General features: G+C 39.8%; 1 protein-coding gene across 1 annotated transcript in view; it reads right to left on the bottom strand.

Moving 5' to 3' along the window:
• Positions 1–12,708, bottom strand: part of snx7 (sorting nexin 7) — a 57,088-nt gene extending 44,380 nt beyond the window's left edge. Inside the window, exon 1 of the mRNA XM_076760963.1 lies at positions 12,540–12,708. Coding sequence (XP_076617078.1) covers positions 12,540–12,623 — 84 coding nt within the window. The 5' untranslated portion in view covers positions 12,624–12,708. The remainder of the gene's footprint in view (positions 1–12,539) is intronic.
• Between the last annotated feature and the right edge of the window lie 8,331 nt (positions 12,709–21,039).

Here is a 21,039-nt window from a genome sequence, read left to right as displayed (position 1 = left end):
CTGTTAGGATGTGATGTTCGCAGCAAGCAAAAGTTCTGTCACTTTTCATGTGAACAACAGAGTGCAACACCATGAATGTCATCGAAAGGAGGTCTCAAAGTGTGCGCTGTTATTGCCATTTGTATAATTCATTGCACCTTTGTCCTCTCTATGACCGTGCTTAACACCAGCTGTTCTGACGATGCCTTGTACTGACACAATTTAATATACCTTCCACGGAATACTGTTCAAATGATCAGAACCTAAAAAGGATGTTGTATGAGCACCTCCACTTATGGTTAAGAACTAGTTACAGTCTCTGGTTAGCCTAAACATAATGCTCTACACAGAGAGATTTGCAGGTTTTAAGTTTAGGGTTAAAAGAGTATATCTATATATAGCGATATCAGATCGGCACTCTGAGTCAAATCTGTTGAAGTGATTTGTAAATTCAAGTGACATTCTTTACCATGTGCAATGACAGTTACAAATGGGCTTCAGCCCATTAATCATGTTAAAATGATCGTAATAGTAAGGTTTGCTAGAGTTCAAAACCTTCTAGCTGCAACATTGATGTTGACCAATGATGACCAATAATTCAATTTCCGTCTGGCCTCCGTTGCCATGCGGCCCACAAGACTGTTTGATCCGTCCCAGAAGGCAGTTCACAAATACAATTGAGCAACTCAAATTCTTAATATCAATTTCTTTCTTTCTGTGATAAAATAACATAAAACAGTCGACAAACACATCCTTCCCTGTGGTCCCTGAATGCAACAGGCATGTTGCGGTTACATTGATGCCACATCAGTGCATCATGGTGATGCGGTAAAGCAGATGCAGGGTGTTGGGCTTTTAAAGAGAAACTGTTTTTTTTTTGTTAATGTAAAAGGCATACCATGGTGCAAAAGTTAGTTTGTGGTCATACAAAAGGCCAATCATTACAGCTCAAAACATGCTTAACTGGATTGTGCAGAGCTGCTAGCTCCAGTCATAGTAAAATTGATCCAAAGTGCCAGTTTCTCTCAAACAATTAATGGAGATTGAAGGAAAATATGTCATGCATCTCAGTGATTTGGCCTTGATAGTAGACATTACCAAGCACCTCTCAGAGCTGGACTTCAAGCTCCAGCCAGCTTCTCAGCTCTCTGCTTTCAAATGCTAAATCATTTGAAATGAAATTAAAAATGTGGCAAGTGCAACTGGAAAGATGTTAGACCGTGCATTTTCATACTCTGGAAGAACAAAAGTCTGCTATGACATCTGAATATGCTGCTGAGTGTGAAAACTCCTTCAGGCATTTGGAGAGAGGTTTCAGGACATGAAAAGTAAACAAAACAAACTCAACATGTGCCGTTTGTGTTGTGTGTGTGTTTAATGTGAAAGCAGCTGATGTGCCTGACAACCTACAACACAAAATCAATGAGCTGCAAAGCAACTACAAGCTCAAGGCTAGTGACAACAACCTCCCTCTGCTTGAGTTCTACATTATAAACTATACGTACATCATGAGGATTTTTCCATTCTGAGGAGACCTGCACTGAAATTTGCATTTCTGCTTGGGACAACCTACTGCCTGAGCAGTACTTTCAAAATCAACTCTTGAAAAGACTCGGTTCTGCTCAAGATTGACTGGCCCAAACCTGGAAAACCAGTTATAGAAGCATCATGATCATCACTACCATGTGAGATCAGACGCCTTGCCAAGAGAAGCTGTTCCAGCCATCTCAGAGGTTTCATATGTGTTCATTAATTTAGCTTGGCCCTCAAAGGATGTTCTAAAAATGTAAATGGCCCTTTATAAGAAAGGGTTTCCCACCCCTAATTTAAAGCAATAGTTCAACATTTATATTTTTTCGCGCAGAAAGTTAGATGAGAAGATTGACATCACCTTCGTGTCTGTCTATTAAATCTATGACTTAAATTAAGACTGGAAACAGGGGAACAGTCAGCCTTGCTCTGTCTTAAAGTTACAAAATTCATCTACTAGAACCTCTTAAGTGCAGTGATTAAGAGGATTTATACTGTCTAATCCATTCAAAAACCCAAGTGTAAAACCGACAATTCTGCATTTTGTGGGGAGTTGTGTGCTGGACTGTTTCTTGACTGGGATAATAACTTTCCATTCTTTCCACTGGTTGGCTTGTGGAGAAATAAAAACTGGAGCCAAGAAATAGTGAGCCCAAGTTTTCCTGGCTGTCTGCTGACATTTCAGGTCACTGTACTAATCTACCACTACTTATCTTTTGGTAACAGGGTAATGAGGGTACTTTTGACTGTCATTGTCATTGTCTTTGACTGTCATCTTCTTTGAATCCAGATCCACACAGTAGACTGGACAACCTTTTACAGTATAAGCACAGTTTTTATCTACACTAAATATATTTGTTCTTCCCCACTATTGCTAACATTTTTATTGTTTCTACTATCTTTTTATTGAAAATTTCTTCCATGATAGGATTTCACTCTGCTGTCTCTCTCACACATCAAATTTATTTACAACAATGTCCTCCCTGCCCCTTCCTGTGCACAGTCTTTCAGACAGTATAATGAACATTTGTCATATGTTGATGCAGCTGAAGGAAAAGGATGTAGCATTTCTTTTAAGCAACAAGTCTCCCGCAAATTTAGACATGTAGAATAGTCACCGAAAAAATAAGTCAGAGGTCTGAATTGAGACTTTGATCATATTTCAATTAATCATGATGCAGCCCCACAATATTGGTGTATTTTTTGGCTGGACAGCTGGACTTCTTGGACAGAAATGGTAAAGATTCGTTTAAGATCATTCAAAAATATACTACACACTACAGTTATTAATAGAATTGTTATGCCTCCATCCAAAATTTGCCTTTCATTGCAAGGAAAGACACAACTGGACAACATTTTACGGAGCATATGATTATCATTCCAGAAGCCGGTGACTGCTCTGACTTTCAGAAGTTAGAATTTCCAATAGTGGTACACCCAGTTTATCTTTGACTACTAACTCTGGGAGCCATCTGGGGTTGTGGGCGCATTTTCAATTTGCAAACTGATCCAGATGGTGTGTGGGCTAAGAATTTGATAGAGCCTAAATATGATCAGTAAAAAATTGGACTGGATTAATCCCCAATTAGTCCATCCCCTCTCTTACACACAGACAGTCCTGAGCATTCAGCGTGAGTGAAACTGTTGCCATTATCTACTCTCTAACTCAAAGAACTTAATGGCAGTAAGGTCAGAAGGAAAATAAACTTTGATTCAAGATTATAGGTTAAGATTTCAAGCAACTGAGAGAAAGAGGTCAAAGATCAGCAGTGGCAGAAACAATTTTACCAGTAGAATGATCATGTATTTCAAATAAAGATGAATAACATCCTCCATGGTTAACATCAACTGAAGTTACTGAAAACCCTTTGGGGAATGTGATTTACTTGACTTATACAGAGACTAGAATGCTGGATTGCTGATACTGATATCAGATTTTACTCAGTCAGTGTCAACTTATCCAGCCAAAGTGAAACCAGGACTTCCTCCTTCTGCTCAAGAAGTAAGGAAACCTCATTCAAAATCCCATTATAATTTGTAACTACACTAAATACAGAAATTACTGCCATGGAACAGTATTTCTCAACAGCATGTCACGTGGCTCTCAACATGTCTGGACAATAACTGTAGTTCTTTGAAGAAAGACGAAACATCATTTTTTTATTCACTATTTCTCTGTTTTCAGCAGCCTTTAAAAAACTCCCATAAGCCATACATGTTTGGGGGCTGAACATTGCAGCTTGACAAGAGGCCCCCCATACCCTCAACTCACTCCATGGGTGAGTTGAGGGGATGCAGGCATTCCATAACAGAGAGGCCTGAACACAAGTCATTATTTTGCAAAAAACGGTGAAAGAAATGCTGAATGAGAGGCTGCATTGAGTAACAGCTAGTGGAGTAGAAGCTAGCCCGGGCATGACGTCACAACCTCAATCCCCATTCTCATATATTCAAGACCTATTCCGAGCATCAAATTCAGAATAAGCATATATTTACAAAAATCAATGAGGCTGATGAGGTAACACACACACACATACACATAGAAAACCACACTGGCTCCATGTTGCAGCTCACAACCAGGTCAAGACCCTTATGTCAGTTTACAAGGCAATGAAGCAAATTGCTCCTTCATACCTCAATTCGTGGCCAAACCCTACACTCTGGTGCTACCATTCCACTTGTCTACACTTGCACAAGTGGTTGCCCTGTCACTCCAAGGACCTTGCGAAATGTATTTGCTAGTGGAGTCAGCAGAATGCAGTCATGTTCATGATCTGACGCACCTTTTCAAACTACAAGTTGACACCTCATGCTCAGACTTAGTAGGGGGTGGGTGGTATACCGGTTTCGTCACGTTCACCGGTGTCACGTTCTTCCATGACTTTGATTTTTCAATACCGTCTTTAATGTGAAAAAAGTTTTAGTTTCTATAAAAATAGTAGCGGGGTAGGTACATACTCAAAGAACTGGAGTTACATCCAGTGCTACTATTTTTCTCGCTTTTAACACCAACTCTGGTGAGATATGGAAGCAACATTATGAGCAACACATACCAATTTCTCTGCTGTTGGCTGCCCGTTGCTGCTCCTCAGTTTTAACCAACGCTGACCATCACTTTCGTCTTTAAAAACAAATGCGGCCAGCGGCAGATTACATCAGATGTCGCTAATTAAGTGATTTCAGACACTTGACGTCAGACCAAATGGAAATGACCTCCACTCAGCAACACCTTTGTATAATCAACAGTGTTTTTGTGGTTCCCACCACAAAGAGTGAGACCAGCTGATCACATGTCATGACATCAGGAGTCATGTTGTCCCAGTGGAACTTTCCTACTTCATATTTAGCACTGACCTTCATACTTAACCTGCAATGCTTTGCTGAATGAGAGTAATAATTAATGCTAAAACGAGAAATAAATGTCATAAAAATGTTGTAGAAAGCATTAAATTTACACATGTAGACACACTAATTCTACATTTGAAAACAAGTTCATTTTTTCTGTTCATTGAAAATAAGTTTCTTTTCATTTTTTGAAAGACAATCTTCACAATTGCATGCAGGAAGCAGATTCTTAGGATTAGAAGGTTCTATTTGCATCTGACAAGTTCCAAAAAACCTTTTTTACAAACTGGATAGGATTCTGATATTGTACATTTAGAATACATTTAAGTGTTAGGCGTATACACATATTAGGAGCAGGTGATTATCTAAAAGACAGATACTAATGAAGTAAAAAAAAAAAAAAAAAAAAATCTCAAATACAGGGCATATGAGACCAGGTCCCACCAAACGAATGAACAGACATCCCGGAAAATGTAGATAAAATCTAATGGCAACATCTGTCTGACTCATTTGTAAGCACAGGCCTTTTCACAGTGGACTTGTCACATTCAAATGATCCAGTTTATGCAAACAGCAGTGAACCATAAGTGTGCTGCCTGCAGATCTGTGTTCTGCAACAACAGCTGAGAAAGCTGCTGAGGTCAGCAGACAGAGCCCCACTCCCTTGCACTGCTTCATACTACAAAAGCTGACGACAAACATGATGACTTCTCGCTCCCAGACAGTCCGGTTATTATCTGACCGTACAAACAGTGTGCAGCAGAGAGCACTTCGTCAATTTTTCTAAAAACCGCGAACACAGCACAGTTTACTGTCAGTGTGTTAACGGAACATGGCAGCACATGGTGTACTAACTTCTACTGAACACAACTAAAGGTTATTTAAACCAAATTATATGCAAAGAGTGACCACGACTAACAGCCATGTCTTTGTGGTGAACTGGTTGTTATGGTAACAGCCTGAGGAAAGGAGGAAGCAGCACTTCCTACCTATGCTTACAGGTACCACACACATCATGGTAAAGTGCAGCACACTAGACTGGAGATGGTGGAAAGTTGTGAAAGCTCCATATGGTTTCCTGCTGCATATGTGTTACATTTAAAACATGTTGGACAACCTCAGCCAAATGTGTCCAAATCTAAAACTAACTGTATTAAGATTGGTGGTTCAGCTTTGAATCATGTCAGTAGCAGCTCAGTTGTTATTGTAATAGTGTTGATGTGTTTCAGTAGAAGTGAGGAAGAGCCCTATAGGTACATTTATTTAAATACTACCCATGATATGTATGACTGGACTAACTGTAATTTCAACCTCACTGACATCAGTAGTCACTCAGCAACCTAATTTTACTTATGTGGGGGTTTTCAAAGACAGCTTTCCCAAGTGGTTTTCCACATGTTCTTTTCTCAGTCAGCACGTGCACATTTGCATTAAATGTTATGTTTGCTGAGGTTACTTGTTGTAAACGGTACAGTTAGGGCTCCATGATATGTAACATGCTGAAAATGTAATAACAATGCAAAAAAGGTCAAAAGGTAACATATACACATGATTGCTGATAGTATCAGCTGTCTAAAATCTGTTGAATTAAAAGTAATTTGAGACCTGTGATTTGTAGATCAGTAGTATTCAAAACATGATCTTTCATCAGGTCCTGCAAATGATACTACTGAAGATTAAAATTAAGATTTTGAAACATTATCAACACTTTGTATGTGAAATAATGTGATGTTTGTTTTTCTGTCATTCCAGCCTGCCCTCTGTCTCTGGTGCATGTGTACGTAGATAAAAATGTATAACCAGGTGTGTTAATATAAGGAAATATTGCAAAAGGCAGAGACAAAGAAGGGATTGTATTTTCCCCACTGAGTCCATTATTCATGCAGAATAAGGTATTAGAATTGTTGCTATGGTTACCTGCTGTATGATGTGCTCTACCTTGCACATTGATTTAGAATTGAGGTTGTAGTGTTGACCAGAACCTTTTTTCTATGACCTCATGTTGTCATATAAAGAACATCTGCCAGCCAACCAGGAATAAGTGTCAGCTTTTCTGATATCAATTTACAGTAAGTAACTGTGGCAACAATGGAACGCAGTGTTTCGATTCATCTTCTATTCTATAAAGTAACATCTTTCTGATGTTTTGCCTTCATTTTGGTAACAGCTTTGGTGCCAAGTAGTTATTACTTTGTTCATTTACTGTGTGTCTGATGCCCACCATTAGCCTCATTGTCTATGCATTGCTAAGGTCTTCATTATGTGAAGATGTCAAAAAATTAAAATTTAAACTGAACTGAGAGCTAATCTGCTCTCTGCAGTGACACATGCAGAATTTCCATTATTGACATAATAACTTTTCTTCATTGCCCAATTCATCCAGCAACGTTCTAACTTTAATCGTGAACTAGCACTAAAATTCATTCATGTATCACATTTGAGGTCAAGCAGTTCATATATTTATTTCTGGGTCCACAGGTCTGATAACAAACAGGCACTTGTAACTGTTCTCTCTGTTTCAGTCTGTTATTAAAAAACAAGTTGTGTACACACTCAGTCGCCATTTTAGGTTCACCTAGCTGAAACTGTCATAGTCTAAAACAACAGGCCTGCAATAAAGCAGTTTAAGAAATATGCTGATTCAACTGTATGATCATTTTGGACGTTGCAGTTTGGGGTGCTGTTGAACTGTATTGTGTTATACTCATAGGTGTTTCTATTATTTCGTCCCCCTTACTTAAATGCACAAGCGTAGGCTAAATAACACAGAAACTTCAACTTCCAGCAGTTCCAGAAAAAGTCTCATTAATTTGGAGTGGTGTTTGTCCACACGTAAGTCTAATACTCACTCTCTTCTAGCTCTGTATTTAGTCTCTGTCAACTCCGGGGGGAAACAGTTAGCTGCTGAATGTACCACTATGTTCACCAATTAGTCTAGAACTGTCAATATGTTGTTTGGTAGAATTTTTTTTTTTTTTTTAGCTTTTTCTCAGAAAACTGCTGCTTTAAATAGTTTCACAAAAATCTTAGGAGACCTTGCAAGAGCTGCCACTCATGTCTTGGTGTTACCCATATTATTTCTTCAAGATGGAATCACAACTCTTCAATAACAGTTGAAGAATTTTCGATGCAATACAGGAGCCAAAATACTAAGTACACTTAGTAGAGTGCAGATTTCCGCCAGGTGTGTGGAGCAGGGAGTTCAGGACAGGCTGTGTGTCCAGAGTGTTTGCATGAGAGTAATGGAATGCAGGGAAGACGGGTTCCAAAACACCAGTGATACAATGAAATGTCAATTTCAAAGTGAAAATGCTAACATAAGAGCAAAAATTCCAAACTGAAGCAGCTGTTCATCACTTGCAGCCCCTAAAACAACTTACAAAAAATGATGCGACAATATTATGATTGTGGCCTTCTTACTACACTTCTTTAGCTCAGGCTGGACCTGAGAAAGATGCACAACTGCCATACCATTCTGGGGTTGCTGCTGGTGGTGAATACACCAACCCAGGCCCCGGTAGTGGTGGTTGTGAGGGAAAGGGGAGAAGAGATGGTACAGTGGTGGCTGCACTTATCCCCGCTGTGGTTGTTTGCTTAGTGGTAATGTCAGCGCTAGTTCTCATTTCATGACTGCAATCTACAAAACTGCTAGCACAATTGATAACACGTAAGCCAAGCTAGCTGGAGACTGACATTATCCAGCACAACTCAAAAACCAGTAAAGTGAATTACAGATCATTAGAGCATATTATCAATATGAGAGACTTTTATCCTCCAACAAAACTAAATATTCTATACACTAATGTCATAAGACAGTTGAATACAAAAGAAACATTTAAATAAAGCTCATATTCAGCCTGATGATAAGAGGAAAATCTGTGATGTGTGACAACATTGTTCAGTATTACAATGATGATATAACTTGTGATAAAGAAACTAATATTGTAACAGTGCATATTAGCTTTACAGTTTCTATGTCTTTTGCTTTAAAGGGTACACTGCTAACATAAACCCAAACATTGAGCCTATGTCCACTGGACAAAAAGTGAAAACTTATTTTGAACATACCTTTATTCAACAAATTGTACAAGAATACTGTATTAACTGATTTCTCCAGGGAGGGTCAGATTCCTGGATGGACAGGCCTGGCCTCCCAGGGGCCCCCAGGGATTTTGGGCCAGCCTAATAATCAATAGGTTGACTTATAATGAATATACTTATAAGTTGCACCAACCTGCTTACATTTTTCTGACAAGCAACCTTATAGGGATGTAACGATACCAAAAACTCATGGTACGATAAAACCTCAATAAACTCCATGATACGATATTTATTGTGATATTTTAAAAAAAAAGGAAAAAAACTAGAAAGAAGGAAAAATGAATTTTCTTCTTTCATGAAATAAAATAAAAGCAGTCAGTCATGACTTCAGCTTGTGCAAAAAACTGGCACGAGTCGTCTTTGGGGATGAATGATGGAACTGTGTACAATTTCAAAACAAAAACAACGCAGCAGCTAGTCCTTTAATACAATTATTAAGAGAGCTGTTCCATCGGGTGACCACATCCATGTTCGGTTTATGTGCTGGCAGGTTTAACAGTTTGGTGGTCAGCTGAGCTGAACTGCAGTGAAAAATGCTGCTACATGACTCATTGGACCAAGCAGACGGCTGGAGCGGCTTTCCTTCAAACCTGCTTGTAAGCAAGGTTTAAAGTGTGCAAGCTATGTTGAGTCCAGTGTGTGATTGGAAAAGGGGCTGCGTCCGTAGGACACAACTTTTCATTTCCCATTCGCTGCTCATAACAGGAGCTGTGACTGTAATATAGCTCTGAGTAGCTCATGAAGTTCACCCATCTGTGGTTATTGAGATGAACTCTTCTTCGAGGCTCTGTGTCTCTTAAGCTTTTGTCTCTTGGTACAGAGCTGCTATCACTGCTCGACTAAAGTGTGGTCTTGATGGAATTGTATACTTTGGCTCCAGCGTGTTTACTAATCTCTGAAATCCATCATTGTTGACCACAGAAAACGGCCTTAAGTGTTATTTCTTCAGTTCTCAGACTGTTCTTTCAGGCTCCTTTGGCCTAGATGAGGCTTTTTGTCACAATATGTTGTTGTTGTGGTTTGAGCTTTTCTGGGTGATGATGTGTCAAATGGCTTGTGTTTGCCATAGTGTAGTTGACCATCGTCCAGCAGTATTTTGCAAATTGTTTTGCGTTTGTCAGTTTCCTTCTCGCCATTGTCAGTTCTTGAAACGGGAAAACCAAAATGCTGCCACACATCAGATCTAACAGTCGATGGAGCATCCTCAATCTGTTTTTGTCATCAGCATGTTCATCCATAATTCTCTCGCTGATTTGATTTTTAACAGCGCTTTGTTTGCACACAAAGAATGATGGGTGTCTGTCTTGTTGGTTGTACCCTCTGCTGTCATGGTTGATAGCATCACAGTCCCACAACAGCATCGAGCTATATTTCTATTGCGAGATTCGGTAAATCGTTACATCCCAGAAACCTAATGAAAATACTGTTTTCACTACACTGTTTTCTGTCTGTAGAAAAGAGGGAAGTGTGTGACAAACCTGTTGAAAGGTTGACATGGATAGTTGGGACTATTATTTGTTCCTGAGCCCAATCAAGCAGTTGAAGTTACCTAAACGTAACAGACCGCAGGCACACACAAAGAAATGGAGCATATGAATCAATGTGCAATTCAGTTTGCAAACTGTACTTATTAACAGTATATTTGTATGTGTGCCTGTATTGAAATTTCTATTCATCTTTTCATTTCTTTTTCCTCTTCAGACATTCGATCTGGTGGATTTACACATTGCATGCAGCATATTCTGCTATTATGCAATTGCTTCTGGCTTGATGATATTGATACTGCTAGTAAAATATATAAAACAGCAACAGTTTTACTGAAGGCAGTGATTCATTCCATTTTAATGTACTCAGTAACACCATATAAAATTGACTGTGCTGTTCAAAATTCTAGAGAGGTCTCCTTCCAAATAGGCCTCCCTGACTGATTATAGTCCATCTGTATCAGTGAGGTGATATTTCAAACAGACATTGTCACATCTCCTGCCAACCAGGAGACAACAACACAGTTGCCATCAACAACACCACTTAATGTCATCTTACCGTAACACTTGTCACATCAAGCCTCACAGTGGTCTACAGTTCTATAGTTCCTAACCAAATTTGTTGTCCACCCACACTCAGTGGTCACTTTATTAGGTACGCCTGTGTGATCTGTTATCTGCTATTCAACACAAGAGCCCTGTTAGAATTCATAAACTCTGCCTTTACAAAGCTTATAATGTTCACTATTGCTGACACTGTTGGAAGTGTGTGAATTTAACTCTATGTTTATTACTATAGTCCTACCTAAAGGTGGTGTTGCACTGGACTACCAGTGTTTTTTGTTGGTTTGTTTGTTTGTTTGTTTTTTGTCCTGCATCTGTATAAGTTGGGGTCAGAATATTAGAAACACCTCTGAATATAATGCAGTCCCAAACACCATCACTTGCTATGACCGCAATGCTAAAATTAAAACATATCATTGAATTAACACCTCTGTGACAGTGTCAACGAAACTAAGCATTCTAGACATCATTCAAGTAAACTTTATGGCAAAAATGTACTACTGGATTGCACCACACTGTATAGGTGTGTCTAGTGAAGTGACCAATGAGTGTCTCAGGACTGTGGCCCTGTGTCTGACTGCTGATTTGTGACTAAGTCGACTGAAGCTGCAGTTCTGTTCCAGATTTGTTTGAGGCCTCCCTTTGTTCACATTTTGACCTACGTCAAGCCCAGCACAAACACACAAAAAGCAAAACACACAATAAAGCCATTTTCACCCTGATCCTCTCATTTTTCTAGTGCAATGTTCACACATTTGAGAATATGACATTGAAGTATACACTCCACATGTGGACAGGTTTGAGTTAACAAGTAGTTGTAGATTTGATAAATAAGAAGCCATGTAAGAAGTGCATGCAACCTTCTGGCATGCAGAAAGTCTTACACCAAACTGCATAAAGAATTTTGAAAATATAATGTGGCCTTGATTATGTGCATTATGGATGACCTGCAAAACATGACTCTCAAATCTTCAGGAGGAATATTTTAATTCGGCCATTACACAATCCACTATTAAGCATCTACTCAATACCAAACGGAAATTGATGATTTAAGCTCTCATGCTTTTTCTTGAGCAAAAGTTGAACCTGGGCTAAGAGTTAAACATACTGAACTAAGCATTGGTTCATGTTTTGGAGGTAAGGCGGATTGAAGGGGGTGTCTGGTGTAGTTTTCCTTAACTAAACATTAAATTATTCAAAAACTAAACGGATTTTGGCGTCAGTCTGTCCCTAGAAAACTTAGAGCAAAAATCACACAGGACAGCCGGGTCCTAAGGTCGACTCATCAGCTGATTCAGGAAATTTGGTTTCCTGCCTTCTCTACGGGACAGGCTGTGGTCACGATGTGAACCACATACTACAACTCCATTCTGCACCGACTGCAGAAGTCTGATCAGCGCTCTGTTCTTCGACAAGTGACAGTTACAGCGGGTATGTTGGTGCCAGGGTCAAATCCACGTAGCACGAAAGGCAATGGAACTGTCTGAAGCTGAGAGTTGGAGGCTTTCGCCTTGTTTTCAAGCAGCTTTACTTTACCTTGCTGAAAACCTCCAGGTCGTCGTCCTCGTCCAGGTCCAACATGTGTTCCGAGAAGTCCGCAGGGACGGTGAGTCCACTCATCGCTCTCCTAAACTTTCTAAATGAACTGGGCGCATCAGACAAACCTGGGAGGTAAACTTCCAACACAACTTCAGAGCATTGGAAAGATACCGAAAGCGAACGAAAACAATACTTCCGGTAACACTTTTCAAAATAAAAGTAGCGCGTCTGCAATCACTTTGGATATGAGTCGGTTTAAACATTCTAAAGCATTTATTTGTCGGAATTTTTCAACAATATTTTTTTTTATTGTCAACAACACAGCAACACACTGGGAAGGACAGAAAACGCTGCACATGTAGCATTCAAAATAAAGTTCTGATAATGAATGCTGTGAAAGGCTGCTGATTTTGGAATCATGGGTCTGAACAGAGCGGTAATGTCAGTTGCAGCTCCACAGAAGAAAAGGTATTTCTGTCTGTTTTTAATTAGGGTTAGGGTAAGGGTTAGGCAGGAAAAACAAAAAGACTGTTCTGTATATTTTCCAGTCTGAATGTATTATTGCATCTAACATCAAATATATTTAATGAGACTTTTGACTGGAAACCATTCAGCTGAATAGTTGTATTAATATCAAATATTAATAAATAAAATTCAAATCATTAAAATGATCAGAATATTTTTGAAATGACTGTTAGGATTTCTCTTGTGCTTTTTATTTATTTATAAATTAAACTAGGCCTAATTCAACAAAAGCATTCCTTACACGTGTCCTGTTTTTGTTCTTCGTCTTACTGTTTAAATCTCAACTATCATACATTTGCCGGACACTGAAGCATGTTCATTGTTCATTCACTTTTACGTTTCTGAAAAATCAAGGTACTTCCTGTGTAGTGCTGGCGATTTTCCTCTTTACGCAGCTGAAATCTTGAGAGCGCAGATGCGGAAGGATCAGTGCAGCGATCACTCCCTTCATTATTCCGCTGGGAAGTACAGAGCGGGGTTGGCCAGAAGCTCGTAAATTTTCCACAAGATTCGAATCAATGGAAATATAAACATCCCGGAGATATGCTGTGCTGTGATATTGCCTTCAGTAGACAAATATTTATATAAATAAAAAGATTAACGTAAAACAAAGAAGAGAGCCAGTCAGTGCCATGCAGGCCCTCATAGGGTCCTTCTGCTGCAGTTAATGACTGTTGAAGCAGAGTTTACATCAAAAACTGATGTTAGTGAATGTGAGCTTTCCAACACAGAAAGAGGAGAGTGTTCCAAACTTGAACCAGATGCACATAATTAATATGTGAAAACAGGTACGAATAACACAGTAGGCCAATACCCTTAATTAAAGCATTTTTGTAAGATATGTGCACTAAAGCCTGAACTGCTGCATGGATCTTCTGCAGGCATGTTGTACAGTGTCAAATGCAACGCTCAAGAATGCTTAAAGCCCGAAAACCCATGAAAAGAGTGAGATACACTTATGATCCATATTGATGATAAGGAAACAGGAAGCAAGTGAGTTTGAATACTTTGGCATCTTTTTTATGCATTTTTTTTTTAAGTTTGGACTCTAAACTAAGTTTGATGTCAATATGAGGAAACTGTAATCATCTTTTTTTAATATATATATATATAGGATATCTCTCCAAGCAAATTGAAATGATGAGTTCATATTGAACATTGTAGAACATCAGGGACGTAGGCCTTTTGGTCAATGGAAGCTGGTCTAAAATTTATCTGGAGTTACTCAGTTGGTATTTCACTTGGGAACTGGAGGGTGGCCGGTTCAAGTCCGGCACAGACCACAGCATGGAGTGTGGCCTGATAGCTGGAGAGGTGCCAGTTCACCTTCTGGGCACTGACAAGGTGCCCTTGAGCAAGGTATAAATGTCCTAATTGCTTGACATCACTCTGAAATCTCTGCAACTAATGCATATCTATAGGCCCTGTGTGTGTGTGCAGGTGTGTGTATTTCAGGCTTATGCCTGTCATGAACAACAATAACAGAGTGTGAAAAGGGGTGGCTGTGGTTCAGGAGGTAGAGTGGTCGTCCACCAATCAGGAGGTCGGTGGTTCGATCCCCGGTCTCGGCAGTCCACATGCCGAAGTACCCTTGTGCAAGATACTGAACTCCAAAACTGCCCCAGATGCTGCACCATCAGTGTGTGGATTCATATGTACGTCTCTTTGATGTGACAAATGACTAATTGCAATTCAACATCAATTTTCTTCAATGTTGGATTAGGAAAATACTTCCTGTCTATCTTTGTCAGAGCAGCAAGTTCTTAAGCCCAAAACTGTAAAAGTGCAGTTTATTGACAGTGAGCTGGATCATGTCCAACACATTTTAGGGTGAACCAATGCATAAGGTTATTTTCAAAGACTGTTCTGAGAGGTGGGGATGTTAGAACAAAGCTGTCCAAGTAGCAACTGGACTGGGTGGTATTTATGTTCCAAGAGGCATATGAAAGTAGAGGGCCATTGGTTATCCTATTAGAAATAGCAATATCAGGACTTGAAGAATTACCAGGCTGCTCGAGGGTTCTGGCTCCACATGACCAGTAGAGAAGAGGGATGAGGATAAGTGACTGGTGCTTTGATAGTAATGGGACTGGTCAGAGTGAGTGGACTTGTTTTGGCTGCATGATAGGGGAACACGTGTGGGCAACACCTGTGAAATGCTTCTGGACAGTAGTTTTGCCTTTAACCACTCTGGATGAATGCCATTATTTGTAAATAACTGCATACGTTCCCAGAAGAGGTTAAAATTGTCAATGTAGGAGACACCATGGGCAGCACAGGGTGATGACAGCCAAGTGTGCAGTGACCGTAGCAGGCTGAACTGTCCTTTACTTTGGCCAGAGAGGTGGATGGGACTGGACACATACATTTAGCTCATGGATCTTTTCAAAAGTCAGTTTTCATTGTTTCAGAATGCTGTTTATGAATATTGTGTGGATAATAATCTTTGCGATGTCAGGCTCATTTGCAAGGATCTCAATAGCCTTATCAGCCACATCACGGACAGTGGCACTCAGAAACAAACAAGTTTTTGCAGAACTTGTTCTTACATTCTCAATAATAGAGTCACTTGTAACCAGGGTTGTGAAGCCGACAGGTCTTGGGTGAGTGGTGGCTTGGAGCTGGTTGGCCAAGAGTGTCAAAGAGGTTCTCAGGCACCTGTAGCTGCAAGCCAATGGGCTTCACCTGATTTTGAAGGAGTCTGCAGCTTCGTTAGTCTGGCCAATTACTCCCTGTTGTCAGAGGAGAAACTTGTTACCCACCTGGATAGACACAACTCTGTTTCTTGTCATTGATGACGGTCCAGGGCTCATAAGGAGCTGGTGTGGAACACTTCCATGTCTTGGGTTTAGCTGTAATCCATGACCAGGCATCTTCCTTGTAGATCAGCAGCACCGGTTCTGTGGTGACAGAGGGACCAAGCCAGGGAAGGGTGTTGTTGTTGGGGATGCAGGAAGCTTCTGCAGCCAGAGAGTCTACGAGTCAAATGTTTTGGAATGAGAACTACTGGAAGTAGTTAGATGTGAAATGTAGATGATGTGGATGTGTGTTGCTCTCTGAGAAAAACAAAGCGCAACTTCAAGTTATTTTAATTGGATGATGTGATAGTAGCCATGGGACCAGTACAGGTTCTGGAAAGATGCACTTGAAGAAAAAGTAATGTAAAATGCAATGTGGAAATGGTTCAAAGAGAGTGTTGAAACAGACATTAAGACACAAGACACAAAGTGCCCCAAAACAACAAACTTTGAAACAAACTACAATGGGGAAGGTTTTGACAGTTTATTTCATGTTCTACGTTTTTAATAAAGCAGAGGAAATTTGGGAAGAGAGAGGCCTTGCACTTTTATCCCTTCGAACATCTGAGTATGTTTGTGGAGATCTGCAGTCTCCTCTCCTTTCTCCTTGTGTGCTCCTGTGTTTCCCCCCTCCTTTTGTCTCCTGCCTGTGTCATTGCAGGGGCGTGGCCGACAGGTTGGGCTCAGCCTCCTCCCCTCCTGAGCACATCTGCGCTCAATCAAGCAATCAAGACTCACCTGCCTACACAGTATTTAAGCACCAGAGTTTTGACTATTTGTCAAATTGTCTCAAGAAAAGTGCTCAGTACCTTGTTAGTATTTTGTTTTTTTTTCTTTTTTCCTCTTGCCTGCATTCCTGACCTGTGTTTCCCTGTCTGTGCTCAGGTGTGTAATCCTCACCTGCTGTCAGCCCTCCCCTGTCGGTCTGCTCTCACCAAAGAACCTGGACCTGCCTCCACTCATCCTCTGTCACTTTGGATTCTGCCTTGTTTGAACTCAATCTTTGCATTGTAATCGTTAAATTGTTCAAACTTTCCTGCCTCATCTGTCTGAGCTAGGTACTTTGGGTCCTGCGAATTCTGCTAAAAACTTAAGTGTTTTTTTAGGGAGTTTGAAAGACAGTGAGCCGGATCCTTTTTGTTGCTGAGGTCCTAATCTTTGAGACCCCTGACTTGAGGCAGATCATCACATGATCGAACCATCCATGGTGTTTGATAAATAATCTCTATTACAGACATTTTCTGTAGATTATACATATATTCCAACATGCAGTAATTGATGGTGAGGTAGAGACAGGGTGAACTATAAATATTATTGTTCAAATGAAAAATCTGTATTCTTAATTTCCATTTTTGATTTTGTTGTGTGTTTTATCATACAAAGGTATTTAACTTTTTATTGTGGATCTGATGTGAATATTGTGATGATTACAGTGATTGTAAGAGTTTCACAAAAACTCTCATGTTCACATCTAAAATCATCATAGTCATTTGCATCTGAAAATGGATGCAAAAAAGATTTGACCGAAAAACTCTCTGGCCACCTTCCAGTTAACTGTCAAGTTGCACTTTGGCCAGTTTGGGTTTAAAGATTTGCTGCTCTGACAACAGCTGCAGTTAAATCTGCTCTGAACGACTGAAAAATCCAAACTTGTATCAAATCAACAGTCAAATCAAGTTCACTCAGTTATGAACAACAGGGTTGGTCACCAGAAGTTGTTTCTCCCCATGTGATGATTCACAATGACTGTCCAATGAATGAGTTACCTGTCAGTCCATGTGACGTCATAGTTACACTTCTTGGTTCATTTGTAATAAGGAATTGTGAGTACAGTACACAGCAGCCCAGAACTCAATAGTAGCAATGTATCTTGTTTTAGATATTTTCTTTGATCCGTATCAACCGAACAGAACGTCAGGTGTCAACGTGACCTATATTGAGGTCCAACACTGGTGGTGGGGGATGAGTCCTGGCTCTCAGTCAGCATTCCCATTCAGCCCAGTCAAGACAAGTCATGTTGTTTCACAGTAAACTGGGAGAAATACTTCGCTATGTGCCTGGTTTTGTGCACAGGGGCTTTGTTAGGAATGAAGAAAGCAACAAACACAAACTGTTGACACAAAGTTAGAGCAGCACACCACTGACTAAAATAGCATTAAGATTTCTCTTCATTGGACCTAAAGGTCAGAACCCACCAACCAATAGCTGATGAAATACAAAATGTCTTGGCTTGACATTAGAATGTTTCCATTACTGAAGAACCTGATCTTTAATGCATTAGCATATGTGTGAAAAATGTACAAAATATTATCAGAGGCAACCAAAACCTCCAAAAAACTTCAAGTCTTAACCTCCGATCATTTCCAAGTCCAGACTGTTATGTGCAGCTCATTTCTGAAAGCTCATTTCATGCTCAGCCAGCAGGCTGCACCTGAAACAATATAATATATCCCTGCATATTTGCAGAGCAAGACTTTGTATCAGCTTCAGCCTTGTCAACACATGGCTGCACAGTCAAACTCTCTGTAGCCTTGAGGACTCAAATAACTGTCAGAATACAACGAGAGAGTGCAGGCTAACACAAAGCTGCTGTGTACAGATGGAACAGTCATTTGCATAATGTGATCATAATCTCTATTTACTGTAGTGTGGCTGGACGGCAGGCTGCACTGACAGACAGCCTCAGCTCCACCAGCAGAAGACGGACCAAAAGATGTCACTGTTGCACAAGCCATGCTGTGTGTCGCAGCTCAGTCTGCCCCTGGTAGATGCATCCTGGCTATTGATCACAGACTGCACTTCACCTTTCCTCCACTCCACAGAAATTTATTCCTGAAAGAAGAAGAAAAACCTTGCAGAAAGAAAAAAAAAAAAAAAAAAGATTCTTTTTCAATTTTCACATATTCTTAGGATAAGAATTGCTTTTGTAGGAGCCAGAGATTCTTCACTTCATTTATTCCCCAAGGACAAAAAGTGTCCAGAAAAAGATTTTCCTTTGTTTGGTTTTGTGATCCAATTTTTATTACTTTTTCGATATTCTTTAAACAAACACACTGTCAGGGTGTATATACATGTAACCCGACCCCACTCCCACCATAGGGGCATTTTCCAACACCCCACCCTGTCCTCACCAGTGCCTCATAACTTCAAAGAATGAAAAATCTAGGAAATTATAGAGGGAAAAAAGAAAAGAAAAGCTATTTAAAGAGAACATTGAATAAACACAATCAATCCTATATTCAATTCGCTCTAAACCCATTTTCTTCAGTTACATACACATGCTTATAGAGGACAGAAAGACAGAAAGAAAGAAAGACAACAACAAGCATGGTGTTAATATTTAAGTTACTAAAAAAAAATGTACATGGAAGGTTTGCTCTACATGATGTGGTGCGCCAGGCATGAGTAATGTCGTAATGTAGTGCTGTATGTTATTTGCTTTATATACAGAGCATTCTGGCTATTATACAATTATTAATATTATGGCTCCATCTGGATATGACATGCGTATTGTAGATTGGCATTATGGTATTCCTCTGTAATTGCCCCTTGTCTTACAGGTTTTTCTTATGTAGTCTTTATCCGACTAGACAGAAGTTAATGTTATAAAGTTAATTAATAAAATAAAATAATTATTGTTTTTTTTTTTTTTTTTAATCTATAGGAATTTCTAGTAGGATATTTCCATATTAACTAAATTAGATAGAGGGGAAGACACTTGTGTGTGTGTTTTTTTTTAAACAAAAATTACGAAGTTGAGAGAAAAGCATTTTGTTGAGTTAGTTGAGGCCTAAGTAATATTACATGTGTTTTTTGAGGCAGAGTTCATGTTGTTCCAAACAGTACAATGGTCGTTCTCTTCATTGGCACGTCCAGAATTTAATATATCTCAATTATCTTGCCTGCTTTAAAGTGCAATGTGTGTGTGTGTGTGTGTGTGTGTGTGTGTGTGTGTGTCTCCACTAAAACTAAAAGAATACACAAATACATCCTCTGAGAAAGAAAGAAAACTCTCCATCAAGGATTTAGTTTGGAAATGTAGATAAATTCAATTGGGAGTAGTTGTAGTTCTTCAAATTGCTAAAATGTCATTTTTTTATATCAAGAAAACAAAATAATCTTCATGGAAGGGAAAAAAAGAAGAAAATCCCTGGTTTTATGATTTGTAGGGGGGGAATTCCAAACAGTGAGTCTCCACTTGTTTTGATTGATCCCAATAAAGCAAAGCTGTGGATGATCAAGTTGTGATGCATCAACTAAACTGACTGTCAAATTGTGCATTTTCATTGGAATCAATGATGTTTTACTCCCAGCTCACTTGTGTCGATGTGTCATCATGTCGCTCGCTCAAACATCACCAATTATTCCTAATGGACAGAAGATAATCAATACTTATTGATCCATTCTCTCCTCTACAGTAACAATTACTGCTCGTCTTCCACTTGCCTGGGTCAGATTGTTCAGTCTGCACTCAGCGCACGTACACACTCACATATGCACACACACAGCGCCGCACATAATTATCTATTCAAACACTCCACGGGATATTTTTTCTGTATTTTCTCTAAATGCACAGTGCCAATGGCATTACAAACAATGTGTCGTTCCACTTTTGGCATTTTGCAATTCAAAACGATGCGAGTGCTGCCTGAGCGGAATACTGAGGAGCAAACAGAGGCGTTTCAGCCAGCAGCATTAACATACAGGAAGCCATTATCACATCTGGCCTTTGCAGCCAACAGGAAGGCTGCTAAGTGTGTGTGTGTTTGTGTTTGCCTGCATGTTTCAGTTTGATTGCATGTTTGTACCCTGTGTGTCTGTGTTAATTGTTTTCATGCATGCACGTGAGTGTGCACATCTACATGGGTGCATGCTTTCTGTGGGTGTCTTTAGTGGTACATATGCATGAAGCAGAGGCAATACATGCTTGTATGTGGTGTGTGTGCCTGTGCAAATTATGTGTGTGTGTGTGTGTGTGTGTGTGCGCGTGTGTGTCTCCCCGTCCCCCACCTTTCAGATTAGAGGCCTCTGTAATGGTTCTACAAAGGTCAGGGTTTTTCAGTGGTTGGGATGTAGCGGCAGGCTGTGTTTAAAGGTCACCACGCCACACCATTGCATTATCTCCCTGCCATTTCATACCAGTTTGTCTGTCTGATTGATTTTTAAAAATAAAG

This window comes from Chaetodon auriga, chromosome 21, assembly GCF_051107435.1.
Source record: "Chaetodon auriga isolate fChaAug3 chromosome 21, fChaAug3.hap1, whole genome shotgun sequence".
Lineage (NCBI taxonomy): Eukaryota > Metazoa > Chordata > Actinopteri > Chaetodontiformes > Chaetodontidae > Chaetodon > Chaetodon auriga.
Note: the sequence above shows the minus strand (reverse complement) of the source record. Positions and strands in the feature narration are given on the sequence as shown.